General features: G+C 42.0%; 1 protein-coding gene across 1 annotated transcript in view; it reads right to left on the reverse strand.

Annotated features, from left to right (window-relative positions):
- Window positions 1-15,476: 15,476 nt before the first annotated feature.
- SLC17A8 (solute carrier family 17 member 8) overlaps window positions 15,477-22,268 on the reverse strand; it is a 29,398-nt gene continuing 22,606 nt past the window's right edge. Inside the window, exons 10-12 of the mRNA XM_054988294.1 lie at window positions 18,063-18,173; window positions 16,245-16,372; window positions 15,477-15,815 (exon numbers count right to left, since the gene is read on the reverse strand). Of these exons, the coding sequence (XP_054844269.1) occupies window positions 15,477-15,815; window positions 16,245-16,372; window positions 18,063-18,173 (578 nt within the window). The remainder of the gene's footprint in view (window positions 15,816-16,244; window positions 16,373-18,062; window positions 18,174-22,268) is intronic.

The raw sequence follows: 22,268 nt of genomic DNA on the forward strand, positions 1-22,268 counted from the left end.
TACAGACATCACTCTTCTTTTTTGATGTTCTTCTGTCATGATTTATTCATATAAGAGTAAACAGAAATTATTAGCTCCATCACTGTTACGATTGTAATGTTTTCTGAAGTTTGGGCACCCATGAAAATAACACTTTACAATAGTCTAATGAAGAAAGGACATTCTCATTTGAATGATAGACAAATTATTGCTAACTAACAATAAATGTTATCAAATATAGATAGTCAAGAACAGATAAAGCTGCTACCTCAGAAATATATACAGACAGGAGTGTCAAAGTTTCAGGCAATGTATACCAATAGCCATTTTTCTAATTAGATTTTTAAATGTAAGTATTTTATACACACAGAGAGAAAGTGAGACTAAACAAAATAGCCACAATCCAACAACTACATTATATTGTTGGCTACAGAAATGCAGTGACCCATATATATCCCATACCGGCACCCTTCTTCGTAGTTCCGTCAAGTCAGGCCAGACTAGATTCCAAGCTGATTCGGGCCCAATCCGGGCCAATTTGGGCCTGAACTGGGATTATTCAGGCCTGGATCGGCCTGGATCAGGCTGCTGTGGAGCACAGGAGTGCTCCCAGGGTGGCTTCAGCCCGCACAATGACATCAATTCCCACATGAGATGACATCACTTTCCTCCCGTTGGGAGGACAGGGGGACCTGGCAACCCTACCTAGAACAGAGGGTCATGGATGGCAAGCCTTCTCTCCCTTCTGGGGCATTGGATTGCCCATCTCAAGCAGGAGATGAATAAGATATACCGTGGTGGTGACTCTTACTGTGAACATTAGACCGGAACAACTCTTTTTCTTCCTTTTGAATAACTGCAACAGCCTTGGTGAAAACTCTATTCTCCCTTAGTTATGTGGTCTTTCTCTTTTGGTAGTTTGCTGTAGTTAACATTGTGTCAGTTCTCACTGATGTGCCCGCTGCTTGGTCACCTGTCAGAACTTTGTGTATGCTCAGAGGCTAATCAGCTCTCCTAAGTGGCTGATAAGGGAAAAGCCTGGTTCAAGCTGGGGTTATGGCTTAGGGTTGCCAACTTCCGTCTCCCAGAATTACAACTGATCTCCAGGACATAAAGATCAGTTCCCTTGAAGAAAATGACTGCTTTGGATGGTGGACTGTATGCCACAATACACTGCTGTGATCCCTCCCCTCCCCAAACCCTGTCCTCTCCAGGATCTGGCTCCAAAGTCTCAAGAAATTTCCAAATCCAGAGCTGGTGGCAACCCTATCCAGAGAAAAAGCATGCATAACAGGCCTGATTGAGCTCCAATTTAAAATTTAAAAAACAGCAATGGAGCAATAAGATTATCCATGGGATCTCCCATCTTGAATTCTAGTTTGGTTCTTACTATGCAGCATTCAGCATTTGGAATACATTTCTACAATGTTCCAGTTTAAGCTGCATTTATGATAATACTGGCTCTCCTACCATGATGTATTTAGGAATGTTTTTTCATCAAGGGTTATGCAGAGTTTAAAAAGTTCTGAAGAAATAATTGTCTTTATGCCACTAATGTTTGTGTGCATTAAATGATAACCCATTTTGTTAGTATCCTCTTTGTAATCTTCAGTTCCCATGTTTTGACATTTTTAATGTTGCACAGCTCAGAAGCAAATGTTTTGTTTATGAGAAATGTTTAGAGAGCCTTAAAATTGTGAAACAGAGTGGAAGTGGTTGTAATAACTGAAATTGTTCTCTTTTTATTCTTAATAATTGTAAGATAAAACATCTACAATAATTTCTTAATGAATAGATTTGCACTATAAATGTAGTATCTCTGTTTAAAAAGTATACTGATTAAGATGTATGAACTGAATAAAGGCTGCAAATCTCATTTTAGCCAAGAACTTAATAGATGGCCATAGGGAAGCCACAATCTCTCAGCATCAAACCCCAACTGCAATATGGGGATAATAATACTGGCCTTCCTCAAAGGATTGTAACAAGGGTGAGTTCAGAATGTAAAGTGTTTTGAATAGAGATGGGCACGATCCAAACAAAATTAAAGATCCAGCTGATCGTGGATCGGGGCCGGCAACGATCCCAAATAAATGATCCACACCAATTATCTCCCGTTCCCGATCCGTGGATCGTGGATCGTGGAGGCAAAAGCGGAGGGGTGCCCTGCTGTTCCCAGCGATACAGGAATGGTGGGTGATGCTGGCGGCATCTGTGTTTGTGTTTGGCCATCTGTGTTTGGCCATCAGAGCTGCCTATCAGGATTTGCAGGGATGAGATTGGAGTGCTCATGGCTACAGAACACCCCGTTCCCCCTCCCTCCCCTGGGTGTCTTCTCCCAACTGGTGACTACTTTGCTGCTCCGTGGTTGGAAGGAAGCCTTGCTGAACAAGGAAAGCTGGGCTTCCATTCGGGTTTCCAGGCGACAGAAGGAGGGCAAACACAGTTCAGGCATTTCCCTGGCTCCGTTGCCAGGGGAATAGATTGCTGGCGCCTGATCCCCGATCCGAGCCCGATCGCCCCGATCCAGGCCCCTCCTGATCGCTGGATCATTGGCTGTGGACAATCATGATCCGCCGGGTCACGATCGCGCGATCGCCATTATCGTGGGGGTTTTTTGATTGTAATGCGGATCGTGCCCATCTCTAGTTTTGAACATTCTAAATGTATAACAGGACACTCCTGCCATTGCTTTCCAGCCTGGTGTTTGCCACCCTCAATGTAATTCTACCCTATGCACAGCAGGAGCAATGGCAGAATGTGAGAGAAACCCTAAGGAGGTATATTCATTTGAAAATCCTTTTTATTCAATGGGTGTTTCCCCCCAGAAAATGTTCTTAGGATTGCAGCCCATGTTGTTCTTGTTGTCATTGTCATATGAAAGCCTCATTTATAAAACCTGTGAGCTGACACAGAGGTTATGATGTGTGTGAAGCAGTGATTTAATACATGAGGGGGGGGAGGAAATCATTTTGGTTCCTTATTGCATTCCTTGTACGCCCAAAACAAAGGCAGCAGGGTGGAGCACAAAACTTCAGCAGCAAGATAGTAGCATGAGAGCCGGTCATTCATGTCATGTAGTTTGGAAGTGTCAAGGTATGAGGAGCATCATGCAATCAGGTGGGTCCTTCAGGTACAGGCAAGCATTCATCCTGAAGAATGGGGCAACAATTTGCCCGTAAGTGGACAAGGATATGCAAACATCAATAGAATGCCAAAGAAAGCAAATTCTGTGTCTAGATATTAGTTTAGATTAGAACTATAAAATAAAATAGGACAGAAGCTCAAACAAATATGCAACTAACAAAATAAAGTTTGCTTTGGTAAGTATTGCCCACTACCCGCAATTTTAAGCCTACTTCTGCTTTATTACTCTCCACAAATCATACGGACATCCCTATCCACTGCAGTCTCCTGGAAAAGCCTTTCTTAGGGCATGTCATCTTCTGAGCTGGTGGTGACTAAAGCTGGGGCTTTCTCAATGGAGGAAACACCATTCTTACTCCCTTTTGAGGATTCTCCTGGCTTCTTCTTTGTTTGCAGTTAGAATTGTCATTGTTTCATGCTGCTTTTGTTTCGCTTTTGTTACACTTTGAAGTATTCTTGTCTTGATTTTGTTGTTTTGTTTTTTAGGGTAACAAAGGAAGTATGCCAATCGTTTCAGGAATAATTCCGAGTGTACTTAAACAATTAGACTATCATCACCATATACACAATTGCCATAAATCAATAGTGGGGAACTAGTGGTGATGATAGTCTAATTGTTTAAGTACACACGGAATTATTCCTGAAACGATTGGCATACTTCCTTTGTTGTTCTAATTTGTGTTGGTTCTTTGAGGAAATTAACCCCTCCCTTGGTTGTTTTTTAGGGTGACTTTCAGGTCAGGTTGGTTCAGTCTATGTGCTGCTGCTGTTTTTAAAATGTACCTTCATTTTTAAAAAGACCTGTATATTGGTACATTTTTAATGAGAGTTGTTTTGATTTAATAGTTGTTAATATTAATAATGAAGTTTAATTATGATTAATATAGTAAATGCAGGCTGGTTTGAAAATCAGAAAAAGTCACCTATAAATATTTCAAATAAATAAATTGCAGTTCATATCCTTTTCCTTTTTCCTTATCCTGTCCTTTTCTTTCTCATATGATTACACTGCCCAAACGCTCAAAGTCTCTTTATCTGGAAGATCGCTGACAGATTACCAGTAAACTACTATTCATGTCATTTGTTCTTCTTCCTCATAATTTTCTTTGTTCATTTTATCCCAGATTTGTAACCAAGATTACCAACTCCAGTTTGGGAAATTCCTGGAGATGTGGGGGTGGAGCTTAGGGAGGGCAGAGTTTGGGGAAGAAAGGGATGTGAGGCCATAGAGTCCATCTTCTAAAGCTGCCATTTCCCCCAGGGGAACGGATCTCTGTAGTCTGCAGATCAATTGTAATTCTGAAGATCAACTGTAATTCTAGGAAAACTTCAGGCCCTGCCTGGAGATTGGTAACTCTGTTTGTAGCTACTCAGGCTCCTCATCTTCCCAATTGTATAACCATGTCTAAAAATTAAATGCTCATAGAATCATACATCAAAATTAGGGTTATTTAACAAAAACCTGTTAGGACTGCTTAGAAATAACAGCAACAGTTCATTAATATGCATTGAAGTGTGTATGGGGGTGGAAGTGAGAATCAGTGTGTAAGTGGTAAGGACTCCTTGTAGCTGAGACACTTATATTTTTTTAAAGATGCAACAAATCTTGTTTTAAGGCTGTACTGTATACTCTCATTTTATCAGTTTAATCATTGACTAGATGTTGCTTCATCTCTTCAGTACTTAGGCCTTTAAAGTCAACAGATAATAATGTGAAATAAATAAAACCTTTGTCACTCACAGTGCTGCATAAGATTTTATGTAACTCTCCTAAAAATGAGAAACCTTTGAACAGTATGCCAGCAATATGCCCTGTATTGCAAAGCAGTTAATAGAGTCTGGTTTGGAAGGCTTTTGATAGTTCCAGGAATTAATCAGATATTGTATGACTCGTCTACAAGGGACATGTTTAATTTCCCATCATGCCAGGGTTCTTTGTTCCACATAGGCCTTTACCACGGCTTCATTCCAGTTTTGATAGATGTCTGCTGTTATCTTTCCTTCTTCCTGTGTTCTCCTGATTCCCGTTCAATTTTGTTTGTTTGGATCCTATTCTTCATTGTCATGCTGACTCTGCCTTCTTATTGTCAGTCTAATGTCTGTTTTATCCTTTCTTCATGGGTATTTCTTTACACAATCTGTAATTCATTTATGAAATTCACTACCAAATTCACTACCTGATCTCCAAGCAAGGTTGCCAGGTCACCCCTGACAACTGACAGGGAGAAGGGGTGGAAGACTTACCAGAGTGAATGTTCACTGGCAACGTAATGATTTCTCTTCTGGAAGTGATATCATTACGTCACTGCCATGCCAGAACCACTCTGGTTTGAGGGAAAAACTCCATGGCCGAATCCACACGTCTCAAGATTTCCGCTTTCCCCCCACCCATTATTCGCTTCTCAGAGGGCTGTTCACAAACTCTTACCTCAATCACGCCATTCTCTCGCGTTTTTTGCGTTGCGCCTCAGACGAATTTGTCATGCGCTCAAACGCTTCTCTTGTGCGGTTCTCACCGTGGATGTGGACAAATAGAAGCATTTCACAAGGAGACCGCCCCCTTCAAACCACCCCACTTCCGTGTTTGCAGCCTTTCTGGAACACCATCCCTCTTTGCCGTGCAATTATCAAGCTTTTCCACTCTCTCCGCAGCATGCCTGACTGCCTGCCCCCCCTTTTTTAAAAGGGGACTTTCCCAGCATTGTTGCACAATCCCGGCCATAAATCTTAATCGGGGTGCTCCAAAATCCCTGCAGAGACATCAAGGGGTGGCGTCATTTCCATTTCCGTGTCATTTTTAGGATGCCAAACAGTTGGAAATATCAGTGGCTGTTAAAATTAATTTTTTTTAACTGTTGAAATTACCGTTATAGCAGAAATCCGTCATTCTAACATTACATTCAAGCGTCAAATAATTAGTCTGCCCGTTTGGAGAGTTTGGATCACCCCCACCTTAAATATCAGTTCAAATTAGCCTGCCAGAATAATGGTCCAATGGATTTCAAAGAAGAAGGCACAGAATAACATTAACCAATCACAGGCATCATAGGGGTGTGGCCTCGCCATAGCAATTTAGCAAAAAAATGCTATAGCGGAAATCTGATGAAAAAATGAAAAAAAAAATGAATGTGATGTCGTCATCAGCGACATTGGATCTAAACCTGCCCCATATTGTGCGATTCTACCAGGGATGTGGACGAAGTATAGCACGAGGCAGCGGCAGTAAAAGAAGGGATGTGAACACTGCGGGATAGAATCCAGCGTGATTAATGCACATGAAAAGCAGAAGGTAGGGAAGTGTGGATTCGGCCAATGTTTTTTGCCCCCAAACCAGGGCTTCATTGCCAATGTGACATCATTATCGGGTGCAAAGGAAATGGCATCATTATGCTGCTGGCTACATGACAACATCATCAGTAAGGGCTGTGGATGCTGCTGAGTAGTCCCAGTTTCCCCCCTTTGGCCATGTGAGCGGGGGTGGGGGCAGTGGCTGGAAGTGGGGGGCTGCCAACCCTATCTCCAAGCTACAGATCAATCCCCCTGGAGAAAATGGCTGCTTTAAAGTGGTACTCTGTGGCATTATACCCCCATGAGGTCCTTTCTCTCCCCAAACCCTGCCCTCCTCAAATCTCCAGGTATTTCCTAACCCAGAGCTGGTAACCTTCGACCTAGGCTTACGAATCTCCAGATAATTTTCTCTGTTGCCTACCACTGCTCTGAGTTGCAGCGGGAGAAAAATAAATAAATATAAGCTTCCAGCCTAGTTGTCAGCTTGTAACTTCCAGGGTACAAGCCGGAAATGGCAATGATAGCTGCAGAAATTGCTAGAAACTCTATGGCAAAACCACCCTGACAGCCCAAGTGAGCCTGATCTCATCAGATCTCAGAAGCTAAGCAGGGTCAGCCTCGGTTAATAATTGGATGGGAGACTTCCAATGAAGACCAAGGTTGCAGAGCCAGGCAATGGCAAACCACCTCTGTTAGTCTCTTGCCATGACAACCCTGCCAGGGATAACCATAAGTCAGCGATGACTTGATGGCACTCTCCACCACCACTATGGCAAAACCACAGAGTTTTACCATAGAGTTCTGCAATTCCTAGAGCTACCTATAGTCACTTTTGAGTTTAGGGATACCAGGTCCCCTTAACCTCATGGCTGGAGTGGGGTGGGGGGGGGACCAGCATTTACGTCTGTGAATTTCTTGCATGTGTGCAAAGTGCATATGCTCCTGGCAGACGCAATGATGTCACTTCTGGATGGCTATGTCACTTCATAGCGGCTAGCTGGGCCCCTTTGTTAAGGGCAGGAGCATGGCTACCACTGGGTGCAATGACATCACTTCCAGAAGTGATGTCATCATACCTGTGAGGAGTGCACTCGCTGCATGCTGGCCCAGAAGGTTTCTTGCTTCCCAGGCTCATTCCCCAGGGCCTCTTCCCCCTACCAACCAGGTGAGTGGCAGTAGAGGGCAGAAGCTGAGAGCGAGGGATTCCCCGCCCTGCTGTGGCACTGGCAGCACTATCTGAGTTGTAACCTGGAAGTGACCTGCCAGCAATGAGGCTGGAGCCTTACTTTTATTTATTTTTGTCCCACTTCCCCCCTGCTGATTGCCAAGCTCAATATGGCTACTAACTAAAGCCCAAATTAGGTAAAACAGCTGCACATGGATCTCTAGGTGACATGCAGGCCTGTTTAAATGGGCAAAAATTGTGGACATGATATATTAATGGAGCAATGGGAAAATATGTGGACAAGAGGGCTGAAATTTACATTAAGCTCCAGTATTAAAGAAAATGTTTACAAAATGATGTATTGTTGGTATATGACTCCTGAAAAATTGGCTAGAATGTATAAGGGGGCGTCAAATGTATGTTGGAAATGTGCTAAAAAAGAAGGGACATTTTTTCATATGTGGTGGACATGTAAGAAAGCAAAGAGTTTTGGGGGTTGAACTAGGGTTGAACTTGCTTGGCTATATCTGTCAACCCACAGGAGAAATTGGCTGGCAAGGTCTCGTATGCTGGCATCACACTAGCATGCTGATGTCACATCTGGTCAAAAATTAGATGGTTTTACCAATTGGGGGGGGGTAAATTTTAGAGTGCCCACAGCTCCACTTCTGATTTTTACTAGAAGTCATGTCAGTACATACTGTATTTCACCCAAATTCCTCTGCTGGTACTTGAGGTGCCTGTGGGCAAAATGAGGGTGCCCGGAGGTCTCCCACTACTGCAGAAGACCCAGCATCCCTATGCAGGTACCCAACCTGAGTCACCACAGGGGATGCCCCATTTTCCCAAGCTCAAACTGCTCCCCCTAGAGCTGCTGTTTGTCCTTTTAGGAAACATAAAGAACACATATATGGTTCTGTTCAAAAGTCAACCAGTCTTGGTTTGTTCGTGAGAGAAGACATGAATCTGATTCATGGCTATGCTTTTATGCGCCTTCCTCCCCTTTTATCCTTCCTTTGTGCATGCACATTTGAAGAGTTCTTAGTTCATAAATCTTCAATTTAACTTCATTTTGTTGTGGCATCTTCATGTCGGGTACTTGGACATATTAATTTTCATTTCTGTCTCACAAACAAGGATTCCAGAATCAGACTGAGTTAAATTGATAACTCCTTAAACCAGAAAGATAAATGCAAAGTGTACAAGCCAGGTAGGAGAAGATAAAAATTTAGAGTATGTTAGCCATAGAGTTGCCAGCTCCCCGTTCCCTCAAAGCAGAGGACAGGGGGTTGCTAGGCAGGAAGAGGAAGGGGACTCCAATTCTTCTTCCTTGTGTGTGCACTCCAGAGGCTCTGCTGACGTGACTTCCAGTTGAAACTCCTATGTTTGGAGCAGCTTTGGCCCCACACAGACTGTACAGCTTCCAGTACAGTCTGTGTACTGGAACCAGAAGTGTGTCATTGAGGCCTCAGGAGTGCTAAGGCATACCATTTTGCTGCACGATCCAGTAGCTCCTGGCCTGCATCCCCCCTCCTTTCCCCTGCTAGCAAGATGAGGGCAAAAAGTAGGGGATTCCCTGTCCCCACAGGGGGGCTGGCATCCCTAGTTAATGAGGTTTATGACTGTTCATGATGTCCAAATACAGTTTATATTTCCCTAGTGGGTAAGGTTGCCAGGTCCCACCAGCATGAAAGGAGGGGATGGGGGGTCGTGGGAGGGGTGGCCCAACATCATGATTCACCTTGTTCATGCAATGCACAAGTGCTCCAAAGCACTTCCGCATCATGCTGGGAATGACGTCATTCCTAGTGTGATGCGGAAGCTATTGACCCCCGCTGGCCAGGTGAGAGGTGGCAGGGGCAGAGGCTGGAAGTGGGGATCCCCTGCCCCCACTGGGGGACCAGTAACCCTACTAGTGGGTCAATTAGCAGCCTCAGGAGGCTAGGCTGTTTGAGAAAATGGTACAGGGGTAACAGCATCCTTTCCCTTGTACCTGGCCCCAACCCAAATCCAAACCTCCCCACCTTCTATATAACAATAGTATGAGCTTGGAGTATCAGTTCATGGATCTCTCCATGTCCCATGTAGCTTAATCCTAGGAAGGCTATATAAAATGATTAGACATATTAATGGAGGATAAGTCTATCAAAAGCTACTGGCCACAATAACTAAATAGAACCTCATCATATTGAATTATAGAGCTCCAGTTTGGTGTAGTGGTTAAGAGCGGCAGGACTCTAATCTGGAGAACTGGGTTTGATTCCCCACTCCTCCACTTGAAGCCAGCTGGGTGACCTTCGTTCGGTCAGTCACAGCTCTCTTGGAGCTCTCTCAACCCCACCTACCTCACAAGGTGATTGTTGTGAGGATAATAATAACAAGCTTGGCAAACCACTCTGAGTGTGGCATTAAGTTGTTCTGAAGGGTGGTATATAAATCAAATGTTGTTGTTGTTGTTATTCCAGCTATCAATGAAATGAAATAAAGGTGCAGGATAGGGTCGCCAGGTTCCTAAACCCTCCTGCAGGGAGGGTTGGAGACCTGGCACTTACCTCATGCCAGCAGTGAGCACAATCTTGATGTGTGTGCCCCAAAGCTGGTGCAATGACATCACTTCCAGGAGTGATGTTACCTGGCTTGCCATGTGAGCGCTTCCGCCCTGTGCATGGGGCCAATTCAGCCCATTTGGGGCCAAAATCGGCCCCAAACAAAGCACGGGAATGTTCCTGCAGCTAGTGCAAAGATGTCACTTCTGGAAGTGACATCACCACGCTGGTTGGGAGTGCACGCTTTGCACTTGGGAGTGCTTTGCGCATGTGAGATTCACCCAAGGTAAGTGCTATGACTGCCCCTCTCCTGGGCCGATTCCAGATGACTAACCTTAAGGTGCTTCATGCCGCTCTCTTCCGGATTGCGACGGGGAAAATGCGAAATATTGCGTTTCCTCGCGCGAGTTTTGCGCGACGACACGCAAAACTCGCGCGAGGAAACGCGATATTTTGCATTTTCCCCGTCGCGATCCGGAAGAGGGTGGCATGAAGCGCCTTAAGGTTAGTCATCTGGAATCGGCCCTGCTGGGAGGATAAGGGTACCTGACAACCCTAAGGGTGTCTTTCAGACTTGTCATTTACTGACTGATTTGCAGTGCTAAAACATAATGATCAAAGTATATCTCATGTTTTATTTTTTATTAGAGGCCATATAGCAATAAAACTATGATTGCCATCAGGCATTGTGTAATGATTAGGAAGTGTCAGGTTTTTAAAATTTTTATCTGATAATGTGCATTAATGTTAGTGTGTTGTAAGATCAGTCATTAAGCTCTTGGCCTCTTCAGATCAGTCAGTGTTGTGCAGTAGTTAGAGCACTAGGCTGTGGGATTCTTGTGTTCAAATCTCCACACTGCCATGAAAGCGCACTGGGTGACCTTGGGCCAGTCATGTTACCTTCAACCTAACCTACTTCACAAAATCATTGTGAATATAAGTGGGAGAAGGGGGGAAGCGCGTATACTGCTTCAAGCTTGGAGTACAAAGCACTAAGAAATCAGATTTAAACAAAGATTATTGTATGCTGATGATTATTGAGTTGAAACAATGTATAATGAAATGTAGCCACTCTATATCACACAAGTAGATGTGCCTGCTTTTTCTTTTTCATGGTGAAAACTACTCTCTTCCACATAGCCACCTTCTCAGGTTTACCTGGGGCCTAATCTAAAGGATGCAGCCAAATCACCTGTATTGGCACACTGGCAGTCAACCAAAACAGCTGCTTTAATTTACTGATGAAGTACCATCTCAAAGGATATCACCCATTTGGGACTTGAGATTCTACAGTGAGAAAGCAGTAAGATGGAAAAAAAGATACTTCCAGCTGTTACTCGTGCTACCCCATCTGGCTAAGTAGCCCCCCAAACACATTTATTTGACCAAAGGCTCCTAAAATAAATAATTGCTGAAGATTCCAATGTGCTCCAGTAGACTAACAGCATTTCATCTCAGGCCTATCACTGCTTTGCCAACTACTCACTCAATCCAAACTCAGCCAATAATTGTGACCAGAATTTCATGTTTGGGGATGAAAATGTCTTCATTACAAATTAGTTACAGTAGAAATGTGTTCATATGTATAGTTTCAAAAGGGCACATGAGTCAAACACTAATTAAAGGATTATATTTCTAATAATAATGTTTGCGCTTTCCTTAAGTAATCTAGAAGATAAGGAAAAATGTAAAACATAATATTCTGAATAACATAAACACTCTAAGGAAGAGGCAGCAAAAATGTAGTGGTTAATGAGAACCAGAGCAGATTTCCTTGCCAGGACTAAGTGTTATCACCAAGTGAAATATGAAAAATAATTAGATATTATTCTTGTCTTGAGAAATGAGAAATCTCAACTGAAACATTTATTTATGAATAACATCAACAGTAGTTGTAAATATCTGAGACACATTATCTCTTATTTACATAGTACATATAAATTATCTGGTGTCAGGGTTGGACAGTGAAATGGCCATGTTTGCAGATGGCACTCACTTTATTCAAGATAGTAAAAACCCAAACTATTGTGATTAGTGCCAAGAGGATCTTTTAGATCTGGATGAATGGACAACAGTGTCTCAACTGAGGTAAGTAAAGGTAAAGTAATGCACACTGGGACAAAAAAAGTCTGATTTTATATATAAACTGATGAAGTCTGGTGGACAATAGCTCAATGAAAATGATGACTTACAGTAGCAATGACATAGACCAATTTTGGAATTCTGTCTCTGAAATCCTAAGCCCATTGACTGGAGTAACTCTTCTAAGGATTTCACTGTATGTCTTGTTTGGGCCACCTCATCAGCAGGCAGGGTCTGTAAGTCAGTAGTGGATCATACATTTGCATCCAGAAGACCCCAGATTCAATCCTCGAATCTCCAGTTTAAAACAATTCAGGCAGCAGGGGCTGGGAAATACTTTTATTTGCTTTAGACCTTAAAGCACCATTACTAGTCAGTCACAGTAATAAGTTATACTGAGCTAGATGAGCAGTGTTGTGTGAAGTGTTTTGATATCTTTGTTTTGTTTTCTATACAAAGCAGGACAATGACCCTCATGCAGTAGGTTAATTTAGATCCTATTTTACAGAAAGCAAATTGAAGCTGATAGACATTTGCCTCATTCAGGTGGTCATGCTGAACTGACAGTTAACCCAACACTGTCCACTAAATTCTAGTGTTTAGTTTGTGCCCTTGCAGAAATTTTTAATTGATTGCCTTCAGCCCATCTTATATTTCAGTTAAAGGTGAGTGGAAAGTTAGCCCTTTGGCCTTCAGGATTTCTCCTCAGGCTGGAACTTGATTATCTGCCAATGAATGCCTATAATTTTCACTTTGAAAAAAAGTTTTCATTTCCCAAAATATTTTGGTGGATTATTAGTAAATCTAATGAATCCATAGGCTTCTGATAAAAACCCTAATAAGTATATAGTTTTCTACAGAGTAAAATACATGAGGAAAGAGAGAAAGAAAACCGTTTATTGCAAAAGCCTCTACATTTGCAATGGAAACCATTGCTGTCCATGGACCTGAAACTAATTTTCTTTTGCTAATTTTAGCTGATCTTGTTTGTACTAATAGCTCCCTGAAAGATTAGCAGCTGGCAATTTCTGAAAGTCCATTTAACATCTGGATACTTTTGCTATTTCTGATTAGAAATGGGCACAAATAGAATTACGACCCAAAAAACCACACGAACCAAGCCAGTTCGTGGTTCGCAAACCAGTGGTTCATGGAAGCTCGTTTCCACGAACTGGTCTACTGGTTCATTTGGGTCATAAAGGGGCAGTTTAAATAAACGTTTCCTGCAGCTTGCAAGTGGCAGGTTTCTTTAAACTATCAGCTGTCAGGCGGCAGCGGGGGTCTCACTTGCAAGCCACAGGGCCTTTAAACTGCCCAAACCCAGCCCCCACCCTACACTTACCTTGCCCTGCGGGCCCGTGGCATCCTCCCCCTCCTCCCGGGAAGGCCATTTTTGGCCTCTTCTGCTGCTTTGTGGGCTCGCAGGGTGGTGGAGGAGGCTGAAAACGGCCTTCCCACCCCTCAAATGGCTGCCGCAGGAAGGCCCTGCCACTTGCAAGGCAGGAAAGGGCCCTTTAAACTGTCAAATGCCCCTTTTCCTGCCACTGCTAAGCGGCCAGAAAGGGGCATTTAAACCCCACGAACCACAAACTGGTTCGTAAACTTGCCCCAGTTTGTGCCAGTTCATGGTTTCTGGTTTGTGAAAATCCACGAACCATGAACCTCATGGTTCAGTTTTTTTGTTGTTTGTGCCCATCTCTATTTCTGATCAAGGATTTCACATGTCCCATTGGAGTTTACTGTTAAACATTTATATTGCCTGTCTATATCCTGTTCTAAATTTTCACTAATCCACTAAATCCAGTAAAAGTAGAAAAAGAACCAGTCGCATCTATCTTGGAAAACTTACTTCAATAAAGTTATCTTTGAACGAACAAAAAGGCTACAAGCAAATTGAATTAACTCTTTTGTTACAGCTATTTCAGTTTGTGAAGAAACTCAATTGCCAGTTGCCTTTCACAGGAAAGCAAATTATAGCAGTTATTTGTTAGAAACCATGATTACAAGATTCCTGCTAGCTCCTATGATGTTTTCTAGACTCACTATGAGACTTAACTGGCTATTTGTTGCTTGATAGCACAGCCAAACAACAAGAATCACAATGTAACAAATTCATTTCATTTGAATTTACTGAGAGTCATAACGTGAAATAAATAAATCCATCATGTACTGAAATTATTCAGTCAGAAAACACTGTAAGTTCTCACAAATAAGTTAAAAGTGATACAGCGTGCTTCCCATACAATTGACTCATAAATGATGGGGAAAGATCTAGAACCATTCAGTAATAATAAACATGCTGTTGGATGTGAAGAAATTATTGCAATAATCAGCTAGGTTTTTAAAAAAAAACTTCCTCCAAAGTACATTTTATAGCTTAAGATCAACTTAATAGGTACTTTTTCCATGCAAGCATCACTGAAATGCAAGTACCATTGAAACAAGACCACACCTACTCTCAGGCACAAACAACTCAATAATTTCAATGGTGTTTGTGCAAGTTTCTCTTAAACCAGATCTTTCATTTACAAGAAAGTATATCATAGCGGAGTTCAAAGAATATCATAGGGTCCCAGAGTACTTGTCGATCACTGTATCAGCCATCCTGAACCTACGCATCCAGAAATATAGATATTCTAATCATAACCATGATTAGAATATTCAGATATATTTTGAACTCTTTTGAAAAATATTTCTTCTATGGATATCCATAAGTTCTCTGTACCAGCACATAAAAGATGACAGCTAAAAACCTATTGTGGGCTTTCTAAAATTATATCTAATGAATCATTTTCATTATCAATTTTCATTATCATTTGATTCTAATACTGCATTATCCATCTACCGAAGCATTTTCTTTGTTGCCGGATACTAGGTGTAGCAGGCATTTCTTCTAAAGAGATGCGTAAAGATGTCTCAGCTAAGAACATGTATTCATCCCTAAAGATGGCTGTTGCTCAGAACCTCAGTGTTGATAATGACCACCTAGTGAACATACTGTTGGAAAAGTGATCTAGAAACAGTGAAAATAAGTGAGGGTCTGCATGACATAAAAGACTGTGGCCTTCAAAAACAAAATCTGACTCTAGTGGCTGAACCAGACATCCCAATTTTGTTCTTTTTCTGTGCTACAAGTTGAAAATGACTATATCACAGCTAGCCATTTGGCAAGAGTATTCACAAAATAACAACTAAATAATCAGCTACTGCTTGGTTTTGTGCAGGGTAGGTAGTGGTTACACATAGTAGTGGTTTTACATGGTCAGATATTATGATGTATCTTGAAAGTTTCCATTTTCATACTGGTAGGAAGTCTGTTCTTCTAGATCTTGCATCACTTCCTTTTGCTTTTGCAACACTTTCCTTCGTACTTCATCATTTTGAAAGGTAGCACCATACGTTTTCTTTGAGCTAACAAAACTATCACTGTTCAGATCAGTCTCTTCAGCCAGTTCATCTTGATCAATTATTCCACATTTCTCTTCATTCAGGTTTTCCGGGTCAGCCCATTCCTGCTTCTCTCCAGAAGCAAAAATGGCATAAAATATCACTCCACTATAGTGAACCAGGGCAGCTATTAGGAAGACATTTTGCCATTCTTCACGGGTCTAAAGGAATGACACGGGACAAATTATTACACAGATAATAAATATGCTAAATTAGACATCAGAGAACTGACCAGGCTATTCTAATTTCGAATCTTATTTTTTTTAAAAAAACACAGCACTAACCATTTTACAAGAATATTTTTGTAGGAACTTTCCATTGTTGTCCTGTGGCTAAATGTGTTATGATTAGGAGGACTGCCAAAATTCATGGCAGAGTCTTTCTATTGATATGAACTGCATCCATGTCACAAAGATACACATAGCTATAATGGCATAACAACATTCCACAAGCTATTTATTTATTTATTTATTTATTTATTTATTTATTTATCAAAACATTTCCTGCCCTGCCTCTCAGTCATAGGCACTTCTTGGTTTTCAAACACACATTTGACTGCTATTTAAGAGAAAAAAATCAAAACACACTACCTTATGTTTAGTCATTGCACCAACAATAAGGGGGCATACCATTCCTGACAAGGTCCCTACTCCATTGGAGATGCCCATGAGAATGCTGGCATAGCGGGGTGCAATATCTAAATGGTTGACATTAAATCCTGTAACAGATAAAATTAGTCAACAGTGTGCAATCTGCAGGGCTTTTCTTGTCAGTTATACTGCAAGAAGGCCATACACAACAAAACAAGAATGAAACCTGGCCTTCTCCTTCTAGAAGGTACCTCTTTATAGAGCTAAACTCTCTATTTTTGGAAACAAAAACACCAGAAATTTCACTGCTTAAGACCTCTCAAAAGAAAGTAATATGAAGCTGCCATAGAATTAAAACCATAAGAGTCTGAACTGAAGAGAACTTTTTCCAGGCAGTTCCTGTTTCCTAACCATGTGCTAGCTATAAAACATCAGAATAATGAACGTTTTATTACAAACTGAAAATTGCAGCTAAGGAGCCATTTAAATGGTTGTGGATGTTTTTGGTGTCTGTGCGTATTTTATGAGAGCTACAAGAAAAAACAATGAAAATTTTTGAAGGAAAGGTATGAGAAACATTAAATTTTGGAAACATTTGCAAAGTAAGCAAGTGTTCTCTGTGCAAGAGTTTCTTCTCAACAGTCATCATCACCATTTTCATAGAAACTCAAGAGGCACCTGGAGTATCATCATAAGGAGATGATACCTGGGCTGTTAGCACAGGCTTGGGCTACATTCTTCTCCTATCCCTTGCATTTCAACAGATTTGGCAGCAATGTCAGCATGGTTGGAACCTGCAGTCTCACAAAGACTTCAGCTGTTGCCCCGTGTTATAAAGCATGTACACTGAGGCCACACATCTGCTATATACAACCATGAAGTCAATGTGTCAGGCACTAGGGCCACATGAGGCCACAGTTAATGCTGGCTCTAGAGCCCCATCTCTAATAGTCATCTGTGCTGCTGGGGCACCTCCGAGTACCTCTCTCAAAGCTCAGGGGACTTCTATATCATTAGGCAGCATGATACAGAATTATTAACACTATGGCAGTGAAGGAAGAAGTTGCATTTAGTATGACCTTCCTTTCTAAGGAACACCCAAATATACAGGAACCTCTCAGTATTTCCCATGTTACTTTTCCTCTTTCTTCTTTACCTCACTTCACTTTTTGCAACACAGCTGTTTAAACAAGGGCCTTAAATAGCTACTCCAGGGATACGGAGGAGAAAGGATTTGATCAGTTAGCTCCCTGGCACAGCATGCCAAGTGATATTTTGACAATTTACAAACTTTAATGCCACTCTGAATATGCACATGCTGAGACAGTGAGTCAAGCATTCTTCTGTAGATAATGAGGCAAGTTGAATGGCTCCATTTACCAAGCAAAGGGGCTTCTTTAAATGCCGCATTACAACCACCGAATGCATGGTTGAGCTGGCCATATAATTACATTTAAAATCAATCTTGCTGTATATAGGGGAGAATTAAAATTCCAGAAACACATGATATGAAAACATTCCTACATTTTAAAGGGGAGAATTAGCTATGTCTTTCTTCCTGCTAAAAACTGGGACAAGAAACAGAAACATGGGTAGCAGATAGTCCAATTAATAAAAATCATTATATCTATATTTTTGGTATGAAAATAATATTAGCCTAGTTCACGTTATGCAAGATGCTTATTAATTCTGGATGTCACCTTCTTCTCTGTAGTTCTTTGCATGGTATGTAATTAAGAATCAATTATCATGCTGAGCCCTGCTAATTTTTAAAACAGTCTCCCCAATCAGTCTAAAAATCAAGAGTTTAAATATTACCTGAAATAGCGAATCCACTAAAGCCTACTGCCAAAACCAAGAAAGAGATAGCCACACCTCTTGTATGAGAATAGCCAACCACCAAAAGCAAGGTAGCTTCCATCCCAAATCCTAGAAATTGAAAACATGGAGGAAAATAATAAATAATTTGGCATACTTTGTTTCCAAAAACATGACAGCTTGTCCAATCCAATCAAGAACTGTTACACTGAATTTTAAAAAATTGGTCCTGAAATTACAGGCTAGTTAGCCTATGATCTATTTTACTTATTTTACTTATTTTTATTTTATTTATGTCATTTGTAGTCTGCCTTTGTCACTGAGATTCAAGGCGGATTACACAGTGTGAGATTAGTACAGTTAATTTTAAGGACATTTCCATAAACAATGCCATAGGGTAAATAAACACAATTTTACAAAGACATAGCATGAAGTACAAGTAGCTCATAGGAGCACAACAGGTAGTACATAAGGCAACAGAGTGGTGAAGTCTATGGTCATATTAGCAAAGCATCTAAGAGCCCCTCCTTACAATCCAAAAACCTTTTTGAATAATTCAGTTTTGCATTGTTTGCGGAAAGCTAGGAGAGTGGGAACTTTCCTGACCTCCTCAGGCAGACCATTCCACAGATAAATTTATCCCAGATAAATTAGCAAAAACGGTTAATAAAGATGGAACTATTAGGTATATGCAGGAACAAAGCCTGCTGAGGGAAAAACAGCTTGGTTTCTGCAAAGGGAAATCCTGCCCCATTTCGAAATTCTCAGATAAGGTTAACAAAGTTAGCTTGAACATCCAAAAGGGTTTTGGCTAGGTATCTCACCAAAGCTGAATATGCTTAGCAGTCATTAGATAAGAAGACTAGTTCTCTTATGGATTAAACATTGGTTAAACAACACAAAGCAGATAGTAATAAAGGAGCAGTTTTCACAATGAAAGAAAGTGAATAGCGGGGGTCTCACAAGGGTTGGCATTGGGGCTATTTATTTTGTTCATAAATAATTTGGAATTGGGGGTGACCAATATAGTAGTCAGATTTGTAAATTATACCAAATTATCCCTGATGGTGTTAAAAAAAATTGATTGGGTAGAGCTCCAGGAGGATCTCTCTAAATTGCTGTTCATTGTAGATAAGTGTAAGGTGGTGCAGGTTGGAACAAACCTCCCTACTTTCAATATTTGCTGATGCTGTCTGAACTTACTGAGATGAAGAAGGAAAGAGATCTTGGGGCTGTAGCTTGATGAAAATGTCAGTTGTGTATGGCTTTGGTTGTAGCAGTAGAACTTACACTTTTAAGTTGTTCCCTTATATTACCCCACTGTGTTAAAACCTTAATTTTAAGACCTTCCCTAAGGTCACATCACATGTTCTAGTAGTCAGTTCAGCTAGTTGAGAGACATCGCATACAGTTTGCTAGAAGTGATTTTTACATAAAGCTTTTTGAACTAGTCCTCATATCTCGTCTGTCATTTGGGAACCCTGAACATTAGAGTGGTGAAAAGAACAAACTCCATCCTGGGGATTATCAGGAATGGAACTGAAAACAAAATGGCCAATATTGTAATGCCCCTGTGTAGATGGTGCAACATCATTTGGAGCATCTTATACACTTATGGTTGCTGTATATCAAAAAGACACTGCAGAGTTGGAAAAAGTGCAGAACAAGGCAACCAAGATGACTGGGGGATTGGAGCACCTTTTCTATGAAGAAAGACTAAAGAGTCCAGGACTTTTCAGTTTAGAAAAAAGATGATTGAGGGGATACAGGACAGGTTTATAAAATTATGCACAAGGTAAAGAAAGTGGACAGAGAGAACTTTTTCTCCCTCTTCCAAAATATCAGAACTTGGGGCACTAAATTGGGGGAATATATTGATGGGCAATATATTCAGGACAGACAAAACAAAATATGTCTTTACTCAAAGAATAAATTGTAGGATTCATTGCCAGTGGATGCAGTGATGGCCATGAGAATGGATGGCTTTAAAAGAAATTTGGGCAGATCCATGGAGAATAGGTCAGCCATTGGCTACTAGCCATGGTGAGTAAGGGGAACCTTCATATACAGAGGCAGAATACCTATGTTAGGAGGCAGCACCAGGGAAAGGCCTGGGCCTTGTTCTTTTTGCTGGCCTTCCAGGAAAACTAGTTGGGTGGTGTGTAAAACAGTCTGCTGAAGCAGGGCTCTTCATACATTAAGTTGTCCCATGTTCTTAAGTATTTGTTGAAAGATTATTTAAAATAGTTGACCTTGCTGCCAATGGATTGTTGTCTGGTTATTGTTCATCCTTGACCTCTATGTGCAAAGATCCTGACACATTAAGGAAAAATAGCTGAACTTATTACTAGAGATGGGCACGAACCTAAATACGAACCAAAAAACCCACGAACCAGCCCAGTTCGGGGTTGGCAAACCAGGGTTCATGAAAGTCCGTTTCCACAAACTGGACTACTGGATCGTTTGGTTCGTATTAAAGGGCCAGTTTAAATGGCCATTTCCCTGAGGGAAATGGCCATTTAAACTTTTCCTGCCACTTGCAAGTGGCAGGTCCCTTTAAACTATCAGCTGGCAGGTGGCAGGGGGAGCAAGCAGCAGGGCCCTTTAAACGGCCCAACCCCCAGCCCCAACCCCCAACCCCCAACTCCCAGTCCCAGCCCCTCACCCCCCTCCCAAGCCCCAGCCCTAGCCCCCCACTTACCTTCCATCTGATGCTGGGGTGGTGGAGGCCTCCTCCACTGCTCTGCAGGCCCGTGTGGCAGCAGAGGAGGTGGAAAAGGGCCCTCTTGCCTCTCAAATGGCAGCTGCAGCTGCAGCTGCCATTTAAGGAGCGGGAGAGCCCTTTTCCACCTCCTCCACTGCCCTACAGGCGTGCAGGCCAGTGGAGGAGGCCAAAAATGGCCTTTCCGCTCCTCAAATGGCAGCCGCAGCTGCCATTTGAGGGGTGGAAAGGCCGTTTTTGGCCTTCTCCTCTGCTGCACGGGCCTGCAGGGCAGTGAAGGAGGCCTCCACACCACCCCAGCATCAGAGGGAAGGTAAATGGGGGGCTGGGACTTGGGGTGGGGGGGCTGGAATTGGGTGCTGGGGTTTGGGGAGTTTAAAGGGCCCTGCTGCTTGGGGAGTTTAAAGGGCCCAGCTGGCAGGCAGCAGGGGTGGGGATTCCCCCACCTGCCAGCTGATAGTTTAAAGGGTCCTGCCCCCTGCAAGATGCAGGAAAGGGCCCTTTAAACGATTAAATGCCCCTTTCCCTGCCGGAAAGGGGCATTTAAACCCCACGAACCACAAACTGGTTCGTAACTGGGCCAGTTCCGTGCCAGTTCATGGTTCGTGGAAACCCCACAAACCATGAGCCCCATGGTTCAGTTTTTTTCTAGTTCGTGCCCGTCTACTTATTGCACACAGATGCAAAAAAGAGAGGCCTGTAACCATCGAGAAGATCACGTAAAACTCACAGCATGAAGTATCTTCCTAGCGTGATTTCCCGGCATGATCCCCTTTAATGGCACAATGTCAGAAATCGTGCCATTAAATGGGATTGTGCCAGGAAATCATGCTAGGAAAATGCTTCATGCCATGAATTTTGCACAATCTTTCGGAGGCTTTGGGCATGTGAAAACGCCCAGAGACCATTTCTTGCTTTTTCAGTAAAGGTCCTTTTCTGTATGCCATATGTAAAAACCAAAGACATATCTGAGTTCAATGTAAACAGAACTAACTGTGTTGGACAGTGTCATGGGATTTGTTCAATATTTGATTTGTTGAAGCAAGAAGCTATGGTCCTTGCTTTGTCCTTATCAATGCTACCAATGTAAGGTGCTCATAGATGCCCTCCACTAGTTTCCAGGACTCTTACATAAAGAAAAGGTGGGTTTGGGGTTGTTGTTTTTTGCATCTTCTTCTTTTGCTAAGCTTGTAACGTAGTATGTAGTACCTTCATCCCTTTTTGAATGTCACACCTCTGGTTAGCATTTTTTCCTGCTGCCTTCTGTTCCCTTAAGAGATGGATCTGCTCCCTTTCCTACTCCCTTCTCCCATTTTGGATCCACTTTCAGTGAAATATACCCTTTGATCCACCAGCCCTCTGTCCCCTTTGGTTTCTGCATTCTCTTTTAACACAGCATGTTTCTTTCTCTTGTTGCTGTTTTCCCTAAATATATATCCCATGTCTTCATGAAGATACTAGCTCTGTACGCTTATCTTGATTGG

Source organism: Eublepharis macularius, chromosome 9 (genome assembly GCF_028583425.1).
Source record: "Eublepharis macularius isolate TG4126 chromosome 9, MPM_Emac_v1.0, whole genome shotgun sequence".
Classification (NCBI taxonomy): Eukaryota; Metazoa; Chordata; class Lepidosauria; order Squamata; family Eublepharidae; genus Eublepharis; species Eublepharis macularius.